Source organism: Toxotes jaculatrix, chromosome 11 (genome assembly GCF_017976425.1).
Source record: "Toxotes jaculatrix isolate fToxJac2 chromosome 11, fToxJac2.pri, whole genome shotgun sequence".
Taxonomy (NCBI): domain Eukaryota; kingdom Metazoa; phylum Chordata; class Actinopteri; family Toxotidae; genus Toxotes; species Toxotes jaculatrix.
In genome coordinates this window covers 16,693,726-16,716,632 of record NC_054404.1, presented here as the reverse complement: position 1 = coordinate 16,716,632, position 22,907 = coordinate 16,693,726, and the positions used below count along the sequence as shown (strand labels likewise).

The 22,907-nt window shown below is 40.3% G+C and overlaps 1 protein-coding gene across 2 annotated transcripts in view; it reads left to right on the top strand.

Moving 5' to 3' along the window:
• Positions 1 to 22,907, top strand: part of macrod2 (mono-ADP ribosylhydrolase 2) — a 387,793-nt gene that overhangs the window by 152,676 nt on the left and 212,210 nt on the right. For both annotated transcript variants that reach the window (XM_041049346.1, XM_041049345.1), the window contains exon 5: positions 10,440 to 10,556. In XM_041049346.1, the coding sequence (XP_040905280.1) occupies positions 10,440 to 10,556 (117 nt within the window). The remainder of the gene's footprint in view (positions 1 to 10,439; positions 10,557 to 22,907) is intronic.

Sequence of the window (22,907 nt, the reverse complement as noted above, 5' to 3'; positions counted from 1 at the left end):
TGTCAGGGTCCTGTCAGATAAATCACAGGAGAGGATTTCATGCTGGCTATCACAAGCTGTGGCCCCAGTGGCCTGTTTCTTTGTTTGCTTACTTTAAGTCACAGAAGGGTAATGATTTTGTAGCAGTGAGGCACACTGAGGCTTTCTTTCTTTTTTTACAAGTACTCTGGTTATCATGAATTATAGGCTACAGTTAAGGGAATCTCCATAATTGCATTTTTGTTTTTGATGCAAAAGCAATCAGTGTAATTGCTGAATAACACTTGAGAACTTAATACATTTTGAATTTAAACTTTAATGCTGTCATTTTACACTTTCACACCTCTGAAGTCAACACTGAAATCTGTGGGGATCATAAAATCCACTCACTCCTAAAATACCTTTACTTGAGGATCATAAGACAAATAATCATTTTGTTTTTGCTCATTTTATTCAATTTTCACTCCTTTTAATCGTCTTGTTTACAGTTTTACAGTGATGGAAAATGGATAATCATTTGGAGTCTGGTAATCTCCTTTTTGAAAGAAAAGAAAAACACTTACCTATGATTGTATTGATTTTGTGGCTTAACCTTAATTCTTTCAGGCTTCTTCTTTCTTCAGGCAGACATCACAGTGATGTTTATGATGAAAGGCTCACATTAATTTAACTTCTGCGCATCTTTAAATCCAGATTTTTTCCCTATTGACCATACAGATAAAATGTATCTAAGGCGAGAATTACATTGAACAACTATACAATAAACAATAAATATAACAATATTTAAGATAAGGGGAGCAAGCAGACAGGTGTGACGGCAATAACTAGAGTATATGCTTAGATATTAACCCAACAGTCAAGAGAAAATAGTATTGTTAGAAAAATGCTTTTTGGTTCTACTGTTGCCCAAATGTTTATTGTTCCTAGTTTAACAGCCATAACACAGAAATGTCATTAAAATGCCTGAAATTCCACTTCATGATCTAAATTGTTCTCAGTCCTCTCTTGTCCACAGACCAGTCATGTTGCCATAGTTCTTTATTTGCTGTACTTGAACAGGGATTTAAAAAAAACAATCTGCAGCCTCAATTTTCACAGGTAAATAAGGTTAATGATCAAGAAACACAAGAATACAAAACGATGATGACCTTTTAATTCCATAGCTCACTGTGCTTTTGACATGCTTCGCGTGCTGCTTTGCAAATGTTAATGTATTGTACAAAGCTGTAGGCTTTGCTGAAGAAGCGCCTTGCACCAGCAAACCCAAAGAACCATGCATAATAGCAACAGCTGTTCATGCATTTTAATCCAAAGCAGTGGCCTTTCACTGAATGGTTCCATCTTTCTTCATTTCCGCAATTACGGACTTGCCAGAGAGTTTGGCCTGAAGATCCAAGAGTCTGAAGCAGCAGTTAAACTTGCTCTCTCTCCTCACCGGCCTTAAAGCTGGCTATTCAGATTGCTCAATAATTACATGCATTTGTCTAGTCCTGTCTGCTGTTGTTGCTTCTTGGAGCAGCGTATGCATCGAACAAAGCGCTTCTGTTCCAACTCTCACCTCTAGCCAGGTCGTTCTTAGAAAAGCCATCCTTTACCATCATGCAGCAGGCTCTCTTGGGTGACTCAAAGATGAACTTTGTGCAGGGAAGTAATTTATGATGAAACTGGCCAGGATCCGCTCTGGGGGTTGTGTTTTCTAGCTGTGTTTTCTTAACATTAGTGTGTCCCTTATTAGCCTAATTTCTCAAAGAGGGCAATTTGTGCAGGAGGCGACATTTAATTATGTCTGGATGAAAATGTGTGTGTGTTCTATTGATTCCAAATAGTCCCTCATCTGAAGAGAGTTGGCCGTATGTTGTTAAGGAACAAAAAGATGCCTCCGACTGATACAGCTTCCTATCATTAATATAATACTAAAAACACATTAAAAACATGAAAGACTCCAAGAAGCAGTGCCAATAGAAGTAGTAGGCCTCCATTAATGTTAAGTAAAAATATGATGTATCTAATCAATAATTCACAGCTGGTTCTGACTCTTGATCTAGTCCAAGGGGAGCCCTTAGTGGTCAGCAGCAGGATCATACTTTGAAATTAGGAAAGAGCATATTTCATTTTATCTTCTCTGGCAGCTGATTTGCCCTTCACCCACTGAGATAGGTGGTAAGCTTATTGATAGGAGATGCTTCCTGGTGGTGGTGGTGGGTTCCATGTTGACTGCCTTTTGTACCAGAGATGTAGTGCTTTGCTACCCTGCTCTGAGAGCTCTTTGATGTCAGAATTAACCTCATGTCATGTTACTCTTGTTAATGATGTTTTAAGTTGCTCAGAAATCCTTCTATTCCTCCCATGAACCCAAAGAACCAATGAAAATGTGTTTAATTTTATAAACTACGAGATGAAACGCATAAACGAGGAGTGGCGGTTTTCATTTACATTGTGCTCTGATGCAGCATTTACAGAGGCTTTAATGACTAAGGTTACTCTGCAAGCGAGAATCATACCCATGCACAGACACACACATTTGTGGGTACACCAACACATGGACACACGTTGCACTTCATATTGGTTTTACTGAAGGAAAAATATCTGAGAGTCTCTAATACCATACTGTCTACTGACACTCACCTTCACTCCCTCTCTTTCCCGTGGCAGAAATAGTAAAGCTGGGGTGCCAAAGGTAATCTAACCTAGAAGACGAGGCGATAATAGCCACATTGACAGAGTGCGTGTTTGTAATGAGAGACTGGATGAGGAGTCAAAGGTGAAAAATGAGTGCGATATTGAAGGAGGAAGAGGAAGCTGTAAGAGGAGGTTTGTGTTTATCTGTGTTTATTAGGGCACCTCACACCCAGGAATGGAAGAACGGTTTTGAGTCCTAGATGGAGTAGTAGAAGACTGAAATAGTGGATTTCCATCAGGCAGGATACCATTATGTAAGCAACTGTGATCACAGTCTGTGATACTGAGACGATGCCAAAAGTGTTTCCAAATGACAGGACTGGTATCTTGAAATATATTTGTTACAGTTGTAAAAAACAAAACACCACCCATTCAAGTCCATTTAGGTCTGTACAGTTTTTCCCCCGTGCTGTGAGAAAATACAAATCGTTATAGCTAAGGCATGCAAACCACAAAAGAGACCTGGAAACCAAACAGGGCAGCTTGTCACACCTAATTTCGATAATCCTTTGTTCATACTCAATGCCCTATCAGCCCTATACAATTTACCCCTTAAACATCGACAGAATTTAAAGTGAAACTCATTTTGTGTCTGTAGATAGTCGATGTCTGGGCTAATTTTAGGGTTGGTTTTAGGATTTAAAATGGGGTCGAGCTCATTAGTTGCAGGGGAAAAAACTTTTTTTTTGATAGCTCAGTACAGGAAAATCAGCACTGGACAATCCAAATAAAGTTCTACTGACCTGCCTGGAGTTACTCTGAAAAATAAACAGTACCCCTGTCATGTAAAGAATGCAGACAGTGTGCGTCTTGGACAGAATGACTCCGCTACCTCAGACAGAGAGTCCTGCAACAACAAGACAGAACAGTTAAAACAACATCTTTAAATGTGAGGTCCAGGGCCGTCACTACTGTCGCAGGGAGTTCAGCACGGCTGGGGTTTGGCACCGAGTCGTCCGCAGCTGTCGGCCTCCAGGTTTCCAACGACAGCGTCACATGAGCTGGGGTAACTTAACCTGGCACTCCTTTACAGCCCTGGGAACAACAGCGTGAAGAGTGTGTGTTCCTAATATGTCTCACTTCAGCCCCTGATTCTCAAAACCAACTCTAGTTTTAAGTGCGGTTAAGTAGTACAAATACAGGCACAAAAATACTACGTCAGTATTTTTGAGCTTCACTGTCCTTTACTCATATGATTGGTAAAAAAAAAGTATTTCATTTTCTGAGTTAAATCTGTCGACAGTGAGTTGATCGCTGGAAGGCTTAATCTCAGCGTGATCAACACATCTACATATGGCATGAAGTGCGGTGCAGAAAGATTAACCGGGTACCATGGTAACATTAATGCAGCTATCTTTTAAATTGTTTTCAAACTAACTGTGTTGTGGTACACTGAAATAACTTCTGACTAACACACGATCCAAGAATCACAGTGTCAGCAGGAGGTGGAAAGGTGCTGTGAATGCTGCCAGAAGCTCTGTTTTTAAACAACTGCAATAATCCTGGCTGTTTTACTCTAATACAGCTATGATGTGAGAAAGGAGACATTAATAGTAACAGTGGAAAAGAGCAGGTTATGACATGGGATCAAAGCCATGAGTTGTCAAGAACAATATAACATATATAACAGTATAACAATATTATTCTAAGTAGTTTTTTTTTTTTAACCTTGCTAGTGGGGAAACATCTCAATTAAAATCACCTCCGAGAGTCGATTCATTATGTGTTTTGAAGCTCACATATTCTTTTTCCTCAGCAGTGACCTGCTGGTTACTCGTGAAGTTAGACACACTGGCAGCGCGGAGGTGAGAAGCACAATCCTCTGCGGTGGGCTACTAACCCACTTCACTGAGCAACTAAACACAACGTACGTGCCTTGCTTAAGGGCACCTCAGCACAGGTTTCTCTTTCACCACTTACAGGTCCTTAGTGTTACTCTCTGTATTCAAGCCGATAAACTTTCAGCCACATGCTTACATTTCTAAACCAGGCTCAAGCTGTTATTGTTGGCTCTGTTGTTGATACATCCTACTGTATGTTATAATAGTTGAAGCTGAAACTGTAACCCACTGGGTTTCTTTCTTCCGAGAAAAACACTTACAATCCTTGCTGACATATTTGTCAACTTGGGCTGAACCGTAACGATAATAACAACAGTGTTTCCACTGCGTTGCAGTGAAACCTGTGATTGTTGTGTCATTTATTCTGGTTCCTGCTTACATAGCAGTGCCAGGGGAATTGTGAGTCATGTAAGCCTCAGGTATTTTATGTCACTTTGGAGAGTAACATCTGTGACTATCTGCCTGGCATTCTATTAGTCCAAATCCCCTGCTTACCTGGGTATTACAGGTAAAATGGAGATTATTATCCCTTTCCTGGGAACTTGGTTACAGTAGAGAGCGAGCTCTGGCTCCTGTTGCATCCAAAATTGCCGCGATTAGGACACATAATCCAGTATCACAAGGGAGTAACCACAATAGCATGAATATATTCCACCTGACATTTAGTTCAGCCAGATCTCTGATTGGCACTTGATTAGCAACTAATCCATGTCATTATCTCCTTCAGTGAAATTAGTTGAGTAGAAAATGCTGTCGTAAATCACAGAGGTGGAATCGTGGAGGGGCTTTGATCAGTGTACAGCTCTGAAAGTGCTGCGAGGAGAGAGGAAATATGATGTTGCCATGGATACTACAAAAAAAATAGGTGAAAGGGAATATATGGCTTAATAGTTTCAGGAATGGGTTTGGTTGTGTGTGGAAACCACGACTCTCAGTGTGAGAGAGTACTGATAAAAGTTTTGGTTCCTACTGGCCAACCTGCTCCCAAGAAGAGCTGGTGTATAAGACTCAGTGGTTCAGCAGGTAATACCCACACATGGGTTAAAGTTTAGGCCTACCTTGGAATAGAGTACTACCTATTCCCCTCTGTTAGATTATGGACTGATATTCAGACTTTTCCATATCCTGCCAGGTAGAATCCAGCTCACCCCCCCCCCCCCCCCCCCCCCCCCACCTCCCCAACCCCCCCTCCTCCTCCTTCCTGCCCAGCCCATACTGCCTCCTCTGGCTCCAGTCCTGAACCTAACCCTCAGAGGAGCGGAAAATAATTAGGAGAGAAAATTGCAGCTGACACTATTTCTGAAAAGCAGGGTATTGTAATGAGAGCAGAGCAGGTATTCATTGTGTCTGAGGGAGCGATTGAAAGCCCTTGGTTTTCGGGCTGCCTGGGAGAAGCCCGGGGAGAGTAAGCAGAGCTTTGCTGAGTCCCTTAATGCATGTGGGAACGGAGCCTTGAGAGGACGAGGCAGAGGTGTCTTCAACAATGGTAGGAGCCAAGGTTACAGCTGAGTAACTAATTCAAACTGCTCTAGACTGACACACACACTCACACACGCACACACACTCGTCTTCTTTGTCTCTCTCAATATGTCTCTCCCTCTGTCTCTTGCTCTCTCCTTGTTCCCATTATGAGTACAGAGGGATACCGTCCAGCCACAGCTCAAAGTTATCTTCATTAGCCGTGCAGACTTGCTGGAGTGGCTGCTCGGGGAAGCTTTCTCTGAGCAAGGCACTCAAGAGAAGATGAATAAATGTTTTGTCCCACATAGGCCCAGCCTAAAGCAGTGGCAGGCTGCAAGGAGAGATAGATGAGGTATTAACTGTTATATTTTTCAACGGGGGCTGAGGAAGCCCAGTAGAGGGGTGGACAGAAGCAGATGCTGCTGCCTGAATATTAAGCCTGTTAAATGAAATGTCCTCCATAAAGAAGTCTTAACAGGAGCAGGAGAAATATAGCGCTGGGCACCACTGATTGAGCATCACATAGTCGAGCACACGTTCATCTCAGGGCTTCTGCTTGACGTGTGACTCAGGCTGAAAGCTGGGAGATGAGAGAGAGGTCGCTTTGATCGCCTTTCAGTACTGTGGTGCAGGTTTTTTTTTGGGGGGGGGGCATTTGAATGTGATTATTGCTATTAAGTATAATGGAGTAGGGACACAGGCATAATGGCGTTCAGGAGTCCTTTTGAAAACTACTCATACACACAGGGCTATGGGTGATCACAAAACTTCACAATACACATGAAATTTACTTACTATGAGGTTAGACTGTGTAGCTGCAGAAATTCAGTTAACGTCCACGTGAAAATGGAATTTTATTTGCACATGATCAGAATTTAATATGAAACCTGTGATCAAAATACAGCAGTGTTTGTGATTGTTGATTCTTGACGTTTCATTGTGAACAACTGGAGATTGCTCTGACTTGTCCTCCTTTCTGAAGTGAATGTAAATGCCATTCTGCGTTAATGAGAATCTGCGGCTTGCCTTTGTAATGTTGCAGGCATCCATAATGTAGAAATCTGCAGGGAATAATGCTGAAATCCCACTTAAACGAGAAAATAAATTGATGGCCAAATTGCATGTGGGTCATATCTCCACTTACGGGAACCCAGATCTGCTTTTAGTTGCCTAAATAATGAACACAGAAAAATGTATTCACAATCAAGTTTTGATTGCCTTGCACGCCACTGCAATTGAATTTGAAGTGACAAAGTACGTTTTGAAACCTCTCTCTGTCTCAGTGCTTTCCTAACCCTCTCTATATCTCTTTCTCAAACAAACAGAAACACACACACACACACATATTACCCACGATGCATCTGTTGTACACCACCCTTTCCGTGAAGCAGTCTAAGCAAAGCAGGTAAATTAAATCTGTAGCCGTACCATCCAAGATTCTGGCAATCAGCCAGATCAGTTCAGCATCTTCCTCTCTATTTACAGGCGCTGCGAACAAATTTCCAGGCTCGTAGGGACTCGCTGACACTAGATGCACAGTGACACACTCAGTGGCATCAGAAAGAGTTTCACAGTCACAGTAGCTTATGCAACCATGCACAGGAGGAGCACTGAAATGGAAGCTGAAACTATTATCTACAATCTAATTCTTCAGCTACTGAGATGAAACACAGAACCCTGTATGCTTTTGTGCGCCGGGTTCCTAAGGTGCTCATAGGTAAGAGATCAGCCATGCTAGGAAGTGATGAGAGAAAATGTCTGGGGAGGATGGGCTCCTGTGGGAACACTGCAAACTGAAGGAGGGCATTATTAAATTTTCCTAACCTGGCTGGCTTTATGTGACCACGAAAAGATCATAGTTCACTTTGCACCTGTTCGAGGAGTATATTTTCCTGTTCCTGAGCTGTCTATCCTGCCTGATTTCAAGTTGTAACAAGGTATTTTTCAAAGGAACAACCCAATCACTTTACTATTATTATGATAAATAAATGCAAACTGAAATATTCTTTGTATTGATCAGTCTGCGAAGACGTCATTATCGTTCTTTCTCTTTTTACAGCTTGACCAGTGTAGTGCAACCCCTTGTACTCTCTATAGATTCTTATTTTCACTTTAGTTCACCTAAATGAGAGGATGCCAGCTGTGTTGAAAGACTGAAACCAGTTGGCATGTTTAGTGAGCGGATGAGTCAGCTAGATCAGCCAGTAAAATGACCTGCTTACCTGATCTGTAAGCAATTAGCACTTGACAGTGGTCAAGTTTTCATCTGTGGTGTAGCAGTTATGTGATGTGCAGACTTCAGTGTCTCATTTTTTTCATATTACTTTCTGATTCTGCTCCAGTTTAGTGGTCAAAAGGTCACAAAGCCAGAATATACAAGGCCCACAATATGCTTACAGAATCAAGCATCTGCAAAATAACTTTTCAGCTCTTATGTGAACGGCAAACTGTATGTTTTTACCTTCAAACTCTCTCCCTTTTTTTTCTTTTTAATGTTCTGTATCACATTGGGATTGGAAACCTGCATTCAGATGATATATTCAGATGTTCAACAAAACTAAACTCCAAATGCTTTTAATACATAGATCATATCAAAACGAAGATATATGGTGCATGTTATGCAAAGATTATGTATAAAACAGACAGCTGGAAAGGAAAAGCAAACAGTGACTAGGAGGCCTGTCTGTAGAAATGGAGATATTAGATAATGTCGACTTCCCTATCACTGCTGTGACACAGATTCATTATCAGGTGAGCACATTTAGGTGCTGAAATCTTATTAATTCAGTTCTGTAATACAACACGATGGAAAAAGGTTTTGTTCAATGGGCGGAGCGACTTTATGTGTTCATAAATGAGAAGCGAGCTTATAGTCCCCGAGCTTTCACCTCAGCCTGTGCATTTAGCAATTCATGTTTGTGAGATGTTAAGAAGCAATTATGATGCAAATAAGTGTGTCTGATGATCATGGACAATCTTGTTTGCACAGTGGATATTATAAAAATGCCATCCTACAACCAGCACTACATCCGCTCTGTGTTGTGTTAAATAGCTTTCATTGTCACCGGAGCGATCCCTCCTCATTTCCACATCACTGTCAGACTCATGTTACTTTTTCAAAAAGCCATCAGGATTCGTCTCTGTCAACTGCCTGTCCCTCAGTCCATTAAAGATGATTGATAGAGCTAGAAAATCTTCCGCCCAGCTGTTGTCGTTGACTCTTCCCTGAGAAACTGAAAGGAGCTCAGAAAAGGACCATCCCTCATCAAAAGACCTTTTGTCTGTGTTGATGATGTGAAGCAAACTAAATTTTTGAAGATAGTGTATAACTAATCTCCAGCCCTTTTTTTCGCAGTTTTGTTTTCCTGGCTCTGTATGTGGAATAATTATTACATTACAGATGAAGACAGTGATTAGAGTCACATTTTGTCTTTTATCAGCAAAATAAATTCACATTATTATTATTTTTTTTTTATCTGCTCCTCAGTTCTTTTCTTTCATCAGTTCCGAATGTGTAAACATTGGTTATCCTGCGGGCTATCTTAACTCTCAACCATTTTAGCTTTGATGGATAAAGCTAGTCTGAGGCTTGTTCTCTCCATCGGCCAAGTCTTTACAAAGAGAAACCAAAGAAAAGACACTGTTGTGTCTGTTCGTCCAGCTGCTACTGTTCTTCCTCCTGGCTCTGTTATCCTCTAATGGCTTGTGAGGATTTTTACAGGACAACTTGAGGAGGATTTTATGATGTTTCAGTGTGATTGATAACATGCTCTTGGAGGGATGTCAGGCTTTCAGAGACGGATAATGTGGATTTCTATCTCTCTGCCTTCTTGTGTAAGACGTGCCATCAATCACGTGCATTGCGGCCTTAACCCGGTAAAATTAAAACCTTAGGGGGGCGGGGGGTGGGGGTGGGGTATCGGGGTCTCCGTAGAACCAGGACACACGCATCAATAGGGACTGCGACAGAATCAGAACACAGATCCACATCCTAACAAACTCACCACGGAGGACGGGACAGATATAAGATTCCCACCACCAGGCAGCCAATACAGTTAATGATCTGACTGTATATGGCTGTTGACAGTGGAGAGGGATTACAGGAAGAACAGTCTCATTTTCACTGTGTGTGGAGGCGGTATTAGATCCTAGCCCAGCTAATTTCATTCCTAAGCTCGTCAATATTTACCAGCAACAGGCTCAGCACACTACAGCAGACCCAGTCTCCCTGCAGAGAGAAGATAAAGAGCTGGGGAGATAATTTGAGAATGTCGAGATTCAGTAACCAGAATCAAACTCATAAACATAATGTTCAGCCTTTTCTTGGTCCTGTTCCTGTAAAAGGTTGTTTGTTTTGACGCGATACAGCACACAAACCGATAAGTGGCCCAGCTGGTTTGAGATATGTCATGTGCCTGCTTTTGTGTATTTCTCATCAGGTAGACTTTACCTTTCCTTGTACGTCTGTTTGTGTTCCAGTCGACGGCTGCATACACAAAGCGGCAGGGTCCTGTCTGTATGATGAGTGCCACTCACTAAACGGCTGTGACACCGGCAAAGCCAAGATCACCTGTGGCTATGATCTCCCTGCAAAACGTGAGTATCAGTAATTAATATGTTTTTCTTTGTTTGCTCTGTAATGTGTGTGGCAGTGCCTTGCAGGAATATTCTCTAATCAAAACTGCTGCCAATGAGGGCGACATCACCTGACCAGTTAGTGAACATTAAGATTTAGTGGTAAACATTGGAGCAGTGAAACGCTGTACAATCTATCATTAATCTATATTGTTTTTATGAAATAGCCTCATTTATTCAAACCTAAAGCTCCTGAACCAGCCGGTGGACTACGCTGGCATTGCATTGATGCAGAAAATCACTGCTAATGAAAAAAAAACAAAAAAACATTTTGTTTTAGTATAGCTGTTTGGATTTTACGGAGGATTGAAAATGAGTGAAAATGTGCAATATTTTGAACTGAGGCTGTAGTTTCTATGAAGTTTGGATAAACATGATTGAATTGCAAATTAAACTCTAAATCAAAGCACACATACACACACGTACTGTATATGCACACTTGCGTACCTGTTCATAATGGCTGGGGTCACATTGCATTCCAAAAACAGACTGGGGTGCTTTTAATGTCCAAAATAAAAACATTTTAATCATAATTTATTAGTTCTGAAAAACTCATTTGTAATAAATGGGGAGTTGTTATAGGGAGGATAATTAATATGATTGGTGCTTGTTGTATGGCTGGATGGGAGTGTCATCTGCACACAAACAAAGACATTAAGGGAGCTATTAGTTGCTTAATTTGATTGATTTTTCATCCCTGATTTATTCTGTTAACGGATCACATAACTCTTACTGTCACGCCATAAATGATCAGAAGAGGGACTGCAGTGTTTTCTTTGTTTCTGTCGCCGTCATAGATGTAACATTTTGTTATCAAGTCTCAGAAAGTTTGCGGTGTGTACGTGTGTACGTGTGACAAAAAAAAATCATAGAAATTTCTCATCTAATTTCTTTAGGTCATTGTCAGTAGCACATGTGTCACTTTTAAAGTTAGTCACAAGCTTCTTTCCTCGCAAACTTGAAATGGAAAACATGATGGGATGGAAGAAATGTCACTTGGTGTAATTCGGTCGAGACAAACGTCCCAGCAGTCCTAACCTAACCCTGAAGGATTTCCACGAGACAGCCAAGAGAAGACATTGAGGCCCAGATGAAATTAGGTTGTGTTAATACGGTATGTCGTAAAGATGTCAAACAAATGGAGCAGATAAACTGTGAGTCAGTCTTGTGGGCAGCCAGTTCAAGTGTCTGCACCGCCAAAACAGGGTTCACCATGACAATTTAATAACCTGCAATGTCACCTGGGAGCAATCACACTGGCACTGGGTACTGTTATTGTAATTATCTCTGGGCAAAAACACCTTCTCTGTGCTGATAACTCGTTATAGATTGTGTAGTTCTTTACTGGGAACAGTCAGTTCTTTTTTTTTTTTTTTTTTGAACGTGATGTTATTTCATATTAGAGCTATCTTTACTCCCAGCCGGTATCATCTTCTTATCTTCCAACTCTGATCACTGTCATCATCAGCGTTGTCTCTCTTCGTCTGCTCTTGGAAACTGACAGCCGCTTGACTTTTCCTTTGTGAGTGCTCAGCTCTGACAAGAGATCTCACTCATTCCCAAAGTCTATCCGCTGTTAGGATTTTGTTCCTTTTCCATTAATTTCTGTCTCTGACTTATTTGTTCCACCTACACACACATTATAAAGCTGCTGTGACTGCAAACAACAATCTATTCGTTTTATGAAATCTCAAATAATAGTCTGTCCACCCCCTCACCATGGAACAAAGTAAACAAACAAGACAACAGACAATTTTCACATTTTTGAATTTCCCGAAATTCAAGGATGTTACATGTAGGCGTAGCAAGAAAGGGTAAAAGCTTGCAGTGAAATGGCAGTGTATATTAGATTAATTGAAAGTTAATGTTATGCTGATGGCACTTTGCTGTGGCTAAAGCTAAATGCATAAAATGATTAAAATTGACATAAAATTAATTTTGATATTTGTATAATCAAATGATTAACTTAGGCAAACGGCCCCATGTAATTATTCAGAGTAGACGGATCATCATGATAACTGACAGAGGTGGGTATTAAAACCACGCAAAAGTAGTGTTATATTTATAACAAGCAGTTTTAAAGCTACACTGCAGCTTTTCCACTCCTAAACAGGAACTGAATATGCTTGGAGGAAATCACTGTCTAAATAAGGAGCTACAACGAGAGCATGCTTGTGGAGTTGGTTTTCACATCTCATTGTCTTGTCTGTCAAAAGAGTTAGACAACTGAAATGTTATAATGGTCATAGTGGGAGCTTGGAAAATAAAAACATTTGGCGATGTTATGAGTGCTTTCATAGACTGATATCTGTAGGCTGTCAGACGTCAAATCCAAGGACATTTAACTCATTAAACGGTACTGTCATACAGTGAAGTGTCAGGACTCAGTTAGGGAGAGAAATAACACACAGACCAACTTGGTCTTGTGTAAGTATTATTATAAAAATGGATGACTTCCTAAATACATTTTTGTATTGCCTAGAACATAGATAATATATATATTTTTTACATGTATCTACAAAATGTAATGTATACGTGTCGTCAGGCCTCTATGTCCACATTCTTTTCACATGCAAAATTGCTTCTGCTGACGCATATCTGCAGATGGTGGCTCGTCTACTCTTCCCAAGAGTGAGAAGAACACAGACAGACGGACCATTTACTGTTTACATCTTGGCAAAGCCCAATATTTCCAACGTGGGCATTCTCTTTCCAGTTTTGCCTGAACATGAGGCTGCTTTTCACAATTTTCTATAAACACATAAATCTCCCAGAGGATAGCGCTCCTCTTTGGGGACACCCTCTCTGAAATCTGTTCCAATGCATATAATTGGAAATAAGTAAGTCTAAACCCAGAATAATTCAGAACAAACTGTAAATCATTTTGCTTTTAATTAAATTTTAGGGATATGGGTTTGGCTTCATACTGTACCTCCAGCAGTCATCTTATGACTTTGCCAACAATGCGTGGAAATAAGCCATCCATCATACTATGAACTCAGCTATTAGTCTTGATCATACATGGTTTTTAGAGTCTTAAGTGTTATTTGAAGATATCACCCACAGTGTATTGTGTGTCACTTAACAAAGGATTGCACTGGTAAATTTAGTTATTTTTGTAAGAAATGGAGAAATTGCAATTTAAACCTAATCGTCAAAATAACTGGTAAGCAATAAAACGCTTCCTTGCGTCCTGGAGAACTACTTACTGCCCGCAGGGAAAAGAGCAGTTGATCTGAAATCAGAGTTGTCCTTGTTTGGAGATTTGATGTGCTGAGGCAATGGAAAATGACCCACCCCATCTCAGCCTTTTTTTTTTTTTTTTTCTTTCTCAAGACAAGAAAATTGCTCTCCATTACATCCCACTAAGCAGTTTAGGCTGTGAATCCCAGTGGCAAATGAGCTTTTCCTTTAAGAGGGCCAAGCACATGTGGGACTGATTATTATGGGGCTGGCCCAGGATTATTAATCAATGACAGTAATTACCCACCTACCATAGCGGAAAGACTCCAACCACCCCCACCCCCTCAAAAAAAAACTGTCTGTTATGTCAATCTGACAAGGAAATTGTCTATTTGCCCTCATGTTAGACAAGTTACTCATCTACTCATAGATTAATGATCAAATAAAAACAATGTCAAGTGTAACAAACTAAGTCACATATTTATGACTGTACAACTGAAAGTTGTGTTGCAGCATTGTCTGTGACTTTAAGTTCAGGTAGGAACTACGCCTAAAAAGTGGCCATGTGATACCTTTAGATGGGGTTTTCAGAACAAACACACACAAAGAGTGGAAATCACACCAGACTGCAAGGAAAGCTACAGGCTGGTCAAGTATAGTTGAGATGTTCTGCCCACTTCAGCTGTCAAAACAGGATCATTTAAAAAATGCAATAGAAACTTTAGGAATTCTACTAATCTTAGCAATTCAGTATGGTTGCGACTGACTTAACCATAAGTGTTAAAACATTCTGGCTGTCTACAGAACATATGCTAGTCTCTTTACCACCTGCAGGTGTTTTGTGCCACTTAAACTGCTGAAATCTTTATATAATAGCGTTCTTTATATAATCTTTATATAATACTGTCCCTGTTTTGTTGTGCTTTGTCGATACAGGCATCATGTTTCCTGTGAACATTTGCTATAGACCCGTTTTATAAAGCATTTTGGTTGTGTTGGATCTGGTAAAAAAATATCCAATAGTTCAGAAGGTATCTTTATAAATTCTCACCTTATAAGATGCAATGAATGAGCTGTTTGAATGGCTGTCTGCTAGAACTGCCCGGTATGATGCCTTTGCCGGCTGGGGTACTTTATCTGAGAACAGGAAAAGAAAAAAAATTTGCATGGTGTTCTTATTTGTGGGATTATTTCCATTTTGTGTTTTCAGGCCAGGCATTAGAGGACATTTAACAAAACAGGGGAAGTTGATAGTGTGTTTTCACTGCATCCAGCATGTTTCTGGAAAAGAAAAGAAAGGAAGGTAGAACCCTTTAGAGGTATTTTTCACATAATCATCTCGAATATCAAGATAGATTTGGTTGATAATACACGGCTCTTATCATGCACATTATATTTGTCTTTATTTTACCTTTTAGTCTAAAGGCACAAATAAATACTTCATCAGCTATTAGAAGTAACTGCAGCTTAAATCTGCTGCAAAGGTTGTTTAAGAATTAAAGTAGAAGCTGTATTAGAACAAAACCCTGATAACTCCATCTCTTTTCCTATAATTAACATACAAGTTACTGAACAATAACAATCTGCAATTGTATCCTTGTCGATCTTGTTTGCTGTTCATAGTAAAACACCTTATTTGCTGTGTGTGATAAGGTGTTTTTGCAATGCAAACGCTTGACACATCTGAGGATGATCTGCTGTGACTGAATTCTACAACAGAGTTGTCTGGATCTTAGCGTTATTATGCTGCTCCACAGGTCCACACTAATAACGTTTAGCAAAGACCTTGCAGGTTAATCTGCACTTACACATTTCAGCCCGAGCTGTCACAGTAGACCTAGAAGGTATTTAGAGTTCAAACTAGAGGTCTGCTTGAGAAAGTTAATGTCCCAGAGGAACTTTTAGATAGACATTGGTTGTTTTCACTCTACAGTTTCATCTGAAATCTTTTACCCAGTTTTATTTTCCTCCCTTGGGCTGCTTTAGATTGACAGTTCAAAACGTTTGTACTGTTTATTGTTTGTGTTGCTTCACCCCCCTCTCCATCCATTATTGCTTGAGCTCTAAGTATATGCTTTAAATAATGAATCATATTTGGATAGATGAAAGAAGGGCTAACATTTTGTATTATGATGTTGCTGTCATAACAGTGTCCTCTTTCCATTTTAATCTTTGTTAATTATATGTGGTTACAGTTATGAGAAAAAATCAGCCAAACATGCATGGGTCAATTTCTTTCACATTTACTGTATGAATACTGTTTTCATTTTTATCTCCTGAACGTGTCTAACCTCATTGAGCAGAGAAAATACTATGGTCTGCTATTTTACTGGTCCCTCCAGAGAAATAGTCCTTCATTGGGATTCATATGGGACGGCTTTTCACTCTGACTTATCACTTGTAAGGTTATAGATTTCAGCCGCTTCAGTATTGCCTCTTCCCAGCCGACTATGATCGTGTGGAGACACAACCTTATCCATTCAGCATCGAACCTTTGATTACTCTCTAATCTAAAACTGGATGCTAACTGTTTTGAGTATACTCAGCTGGCTCTCTGTCTCCACAATGACCAAGCACTTCCTCACTCTCCTCCACTGTGCACGCAACCTTCACTAGAACCACACACACAGCTCAGCCATTTGTTTATTGCCTGGACTGCAACAGCAAGGCCAGTCTTAGAAACGCGAATGCCAGTGACTGACTGACGGCTGAAGTTACACCATCAGTCGGCTGGCTGAGTGTCGGAGTTTCCTCATTGGCCGTTGCTCTTTTAAAAATGAATTGGCTCGAACAGTTTCTAATACATCATCAGGGACAAACCTTAGCTACTTGCTGTAGAGTTGCCAGTATTGCCCTGTGAGCGCAAGGTCAGGGTTTCCCTCCACAGGCATATCCTGGTCTCATAAAAGTCTGAAAATGGTGGACAAATACGAAGCAATGACGTCATGACAGTTTTCAACTACCAGCCACATACTAGGTTTTACTCTAGTCTTGTTTTTTTTTTTGGCTTGCTGCTGCCACACAAGCCTGTTGGCCTCCTGTATGCAGTGAATCCATATGCTGTCTATAACCACCATGTTGTTGCATCCAGAGGTGTTTTGCCTTTAATAACATCAGACATCTCTGCTTAACCATGTGCACAGGATATTGTGAATTGGCACCGTTGCAGTAATGTAGTTCCAGTGATCTGTCAGATACACTGACAGGCTTGATTTCTAGTTTAATAGATGCATACATCGTTTTTTGCCATCTCCTTAACCTTCCATGGTATTATCCAGTTTAAGCTTTAATGAAGCAGAGGTAGGTGCATATTGTGAATTTATCTCATTGGGAGAGGCTGCAACATATAATCAGTTCCTTTATTGTGTGTATTCTAAGTGACACTATATGTAATAGATGATAGACTGCTTTTTCTTTAGCTTTCTCTGCTGAAACATTCACCTGCTTACTAAGCTTACAGAGCTAAAATGAAGGTTATCAGTGTAATCGATCAAAGTCATGCTGATCCACTCATGGTTAGTGATGTATTAAGGAACAAGTATCATGAGGCCCTATAACATCAGATTTATCAGATTCATTTTCATAATTTCATTGAGCAGCAGGCTGTTTAACATTTCTTAGGATATGATTCTTGAGTCATCCTAACATTATAATTCTTTAACCTAATAACTCTTGACTTATATGAACAAGCACAAGACAAGTCTTTTTTTTTTTTGGTATTCCTATTCCTGGTTTTCATTGCCCCACTTGAACTATAGCTACATTAGAATATAGAAGTCATTTTATAAGCATGACAACTATACACATGCACCAAACAGCCAGAGATTCTGAATTGTTGTTTCAGCAAACTTGGTGATAGCTCCTTCAACTGTTTGTTTCAGCATCAGATTTTCAGTAAGTTTTGGTTGCAAACTCCAGTGGAATATGGGACCATAGTTAGACAAAACACCTTTGGGAGACCTAGTTCAGCTCACCTCCTTCTTTATCAGCTGCTCCCTCTCAGTACAAAATGGGAGCCTCTGGTGTTTACTGTAACTGCACCTGTGCTAATAATACTAATCATCAGCCTGTGATAAATTTTTCTCCCTGATAGCATGAGGAATCTTTCCCATGCCCTATTTAATCTGGGAGACCAGGCCGTCTGTTCCGTCTCTCTCCACTCAGCAAACACAGATAAATCACAGCAAAGTACCCACTATTAGTAAGTGACATATAGCTCATTCTGATTAAATTACCCCCAGAACATTATCATTCTGCCGAGCTTGTTTATCAAAGCAGTCTCCGCCCCATCACATACAGTGGGGCTGAGACTTTCAGAGAGCCACTGGACAGCCCATAATTTGTTAATTTGGGTAAAACTTGTGCACAGGGAATGATTTAATCTTGCTGAAGAGCTGCATTGACCAAGATGCTTCACTGTTTTGCTTTAAGTTTGGACTTCATTGTGTTGATGCATTTTAATGTGTCCTGCATCATTAGCAATGAAAAGATAATTAAAGATAAGATAATTAACTCCTTGCTTGAAAAAAACACTACTTCTGCCTTTTTATTCTCATACTTTTCTTCACAGTTATAGTAACTATCAAAACAGTTTGTTTTTGGATTGACCACCATACGTCCACCACCCATTTTGTTCTTTATCCAGTGGGTTTTTAGAGATTCCCATAATCCAAGGGGTTAATTTAATTTTCCCAGCACACAGAAGGACTGTAATGCCTTAAACATAAGATATGAAAATAACACATTTTACGAGATTTCCGTGCAACAGCAGTGCACTGTTAACATTGTTATCTGTGCTTTTCACAAATGAAATGGATAACATGGCAGACAGCTGAACAGACTGTACTTTATCTCGACATAATGGATCAAATAGACACAGTGTGGCTGTTACAAGGTGTTCTTTTTTTCCTCATTTTGAATTCAAGGCTAGAGTGAAAGAAATCCTTTGTTGTAGTAGATAAATTAGTGGGGCTTAACTCAACCCTGGTGGCCATCACGAGCTCAACCACACACACAGTGCTAAATCAACATCTTCTCCACTGCTCACTGTTAGCGCTCACATCATAAATGTCACTTCATCACTTCATTGCACACTTCATTTACCAGACGGGGTCTACCTCAGACTTTCTCAGACAGTTCTGATGGTTTTAGTGTTTTTGTCTGGTACCTCAATAGTAGTAGAAGTAGGAGTTTAATGATATTTTTTTCATCTTTATTATCAAATTTGCAAATAGAATCAAACAGAGAATCAATTATAGGAAAGTGAGCAACATTTCTCAAAATTTTTTTTTTTTTGGAAAAGTAGTAAAACTTTGATGCATAAAAGATAATGGTCAGACCTTGCTTTTGGGCATGAAATTTTAAGCTGTTTGTGATTAGACTCTCCACAATTTCAAGATGAATTAATGATTGAATAAATTGGGTGTGAAAAGCAAGATCGGATATCAAGGAGAGGCCAGATGTTTTTTTTTTTTTTTTTAGCATTATTTATGAGAGTAAAACTGCCTCTGCTTCTTCAGACTAATCAACTCACTCTGGCTTCTCAGTGGCTGTAATGGGTGCACTCTCAAGGAACAGAACAAACCTAATTTCACTGCTCGTCTGCAAAGGCCCAAGTAGTCCTCTATGTTCCTCTCTTTTCAGATATTTGTGTTTCCTTTGTTGGCTGGCCTGTCAGTCTTCCAGGCCTCTTGAGGACTGGAGTAATTTGGTAATTTTGCCTAAACGGTGATACTGTAATTATGTGGCATCAGCTGCCTAGCTGTCAGTGAGACGGCCAACGGTCATTCATCACCAGGAAACTAGAAAGGGGGGTGGCATCGTGAGTGATTGGGTAAACACTAGCAGAAAGAAAGGGTGGTGGTCTTACGCGAAAAATGGCTGAAAATAGGAGGTGAGAGGCCTTTGGAGTAATGGGGTGCCACACAGCCTGTGTGGCAGACTGGTTGTTTGGTTGAGATAGGGGTGCAACAAGGCATGCCTCGGCCTCTGAATGACAGTGATGCATCAGGAGGGGGCTTGTGGGTGGCAGATGAAGTGGGACCACTAGAAGGTCAGGTTTGAAGTGGAATGTGGCAGCAGCTCTGATGCAGTCCCGCCTTCCCATCACACAGCTCCCATCTGTCCACGTATAAGCCTGGCATAATGAAGGCTGTCCTTATAAAGGGCTCATCACCCAGTGGTGGCACATTTACACACAGAGAGACTGTAGAAGTGTTGTGGCTGCCAAAGTCTGTTAGTTTTTTTTTTATTATTATTTTTAAATCTTGATTTAATATTGAATTGTATTTTTTCACAACACAATAACAGGACACTTTCTAGTTAGACCACAGTTGTGGATGCTTGGAAGTCCTTATCAGATTAAAGGGCTACTTTACTAATTACTAATTTTCACCTGATTTTTCAAATGAAGTGTCTGCAAACCCTGCAATGGTTGATGCAGAGGTTCTACTCTAACTTCAGTAATGTGCCATTCAAAACTGATATAACTGACATATGTGAAATCTGTTTACTGTTGTATTTGGAGTCAGTGGATTCTAGACAGTGTTTATTATGTCAAGTAAGACAAAAGAAAATAGCCTGCACTTTGACCTTTAAGAGATATTTCAGTTTCATTTGACGTTTTGTCTATAGCCTCATAGGAGCTCCTGAGCAATTTGATTTTAAATCAATCAATAGTGAAGTTTTTCACAAATGGCTGCTGAGTCAGGAAGTAATATGTGACGTTACTCTATAGAAGCAGCCATTCAAACCAATGTGGTTTCACAGGTCATTGACTTTATTTGTAGTTTATATAGAGGATGCAGACTACACAGCCTAAAAAAGGAATCTTTCTTGTTTTTTGTGGAACACTTACACTGATCTCTCTCAACATCTCTCTGTCTTTATTCAAATTTAATTAAGTGCTCTGTTTTGACGATTGACTGTCTTGCTACAAAAACAGCATTGTGGCGTTAGGCAGGGCTTCAGGCTTCCTGATACTGTGACTAAGACCAATACAGAACACTGCCACTCATTCCCCTGGGACAATAGTGCACAGTTTATGGGTAACACTAGCATGTCTCCGCTGCTGACACTGTTGTTGTCTCGGGAAGAAAAGCGAAGTTTCAATCTGATGGCTTTGTTTACCTCTCATCCAAGACTAAGGATAAAAACTAATTAAGAACAGGGAGTAACAGACTCCTGTAGTGCCATTTTCACAGCTAATTATGCATGAATACAGCCTGCCTAAATAGTTGCTCCCTAGTCTTTGATGTTCTTTTCTCTAAATTGCTATGGTTACTTCCGCTCATTAGGCTTTTAAGATGGTAAACGTTGACAGGTTTTGTCTCCTTTTTTCTTCCCTTCACACCTGAGAATCCCTCTGCTGAAGATACGAGGGGATAGAGACACTGGTAGCCAGTTAGTAAGGAGTATGCTACTTTATTCTTAAATATAATCATGTGACCTGTGTGTATCCCAGGGTGCCATTCGTGAGTTTAATGCTGTGGATTTAGATCTGCACTGCGCTCCTTAAAATCCATTAACCTTCCCATAAAAGTGCATATGGCTCACTATAAACCCTAATGGGGAATGGGACCAATACACAGGAGCCTCTGTGTGCTTTCAGGGGGCACCACTTTTGAGGAATACGGAAATGAGACTCCATAAAAAGGCAAATAAAACTTCTTTTTGATAACATTATGGTGTTTGAGGGGTTCCCAGATTTGTGTCTAGCTTGGTTTAAGTGCTCTTTCAATCAATATGTTCCCCAGAAATTAAAGTTTGTATACCTGTGTGCAGAGTTTATGATCCAAATTTCGAACCTTTAATCCATCTCTGTACTTCTCTGGCCCTATTATTGTTCACACTGAAATAAAAGAAAGTTTTACATCCGCACAGCTTTATGTCTTGATGTAGTTTGGTTTTCAGAGTAATTAAGTGATTCTACACTAGGATAATTTAGCTGCACTTTAACAACAAAACACAACATGGGGAAACTAATCATCATGAGGTGGTTTTACTGATGACGGTGTAGTGTAAATGTGTGGTATCATACCTTCTTATTGAGCATTTAAAATAAATTAGATTTCATATCCAGCAAAATTAAGAGATCTTCAGAATGGGATTATGTAGGCTGCTTAATCACATTTAACAACAGTCAAGGGAAAACAGAGAAAATAGTCCAGTTTTGAAGTTGCTTCTTAGCCTACAGCGATTAAAGATGTAATAGTTTCTTTATATAATCACATATATTGAAGATTTATTTTGCAGTGACTTTAAACTGACTATAAACCAGGACATGTTTGCTCAAGCCAACATGTCATAAAAACATATGTTGGCCCGCAGTGCTGGTGTTCTTGCCATCATGCTGCCTCTGTTCCTCAGCTTGTTTTAAAGGCATTGCAAGGTGAGAAATGGCCCTGTGGCAAGTAGTTTTATGGTGATCACCTTGAGTCGTTACTCTGGCCAGGAGACCAGTGAGTGTAATGGATCTGCTGGGAGCCCTCAGTATGGATTTATGAAAGTGCACGGCTGGAGGGAAGGATCAGTCACCTGCCTCTGTTTTTTCCACAGACCAAGAGACACCAATGAATAACATCAGAAAGCTAATCCGAGACAACAGGGTTTTGACAAACATTGCACGGGGACTGTTTCTGGCAGTTGTTACTGATCTACAAAGTTTACTTATCTGGCTCTTCTCTGAACTTTTTAAAAGTCCAAACCATTAGATGTTCAATTTTTAATTGGGAACAGGCCACTGTGACTGCAGCGCTGTCTGAGAGGCGAGCTCCACATGAACGTTCACTTAGTCAGTTACGCACACAGACACACAATGCACAGTTCATCATGTTCTGCGGCACATGACTGTGCGCTGTAGGGAACCAGGACGTGTTGGTAAAGGTCCCCTCCATGTGTGTGGTGGTTAGGTTGGCAGGGGCAAGCAGGGGAGCGTCCGGATCAAGTTTCCCCCTCCTGCTGTCTTATTGACCCATCTGGTATTGTCTTTTCAATTGTTTCAATTATGATGGCACTGGTGTTGCTCAGCTCCCTGGCGTCAAGGCATGCATAATTCATGTGCAACACCCTGGACTCCACTCAGAGCTGTGGGTTTGAGCTGAATGTCAATACTGCCTCATGCCCCCAGTA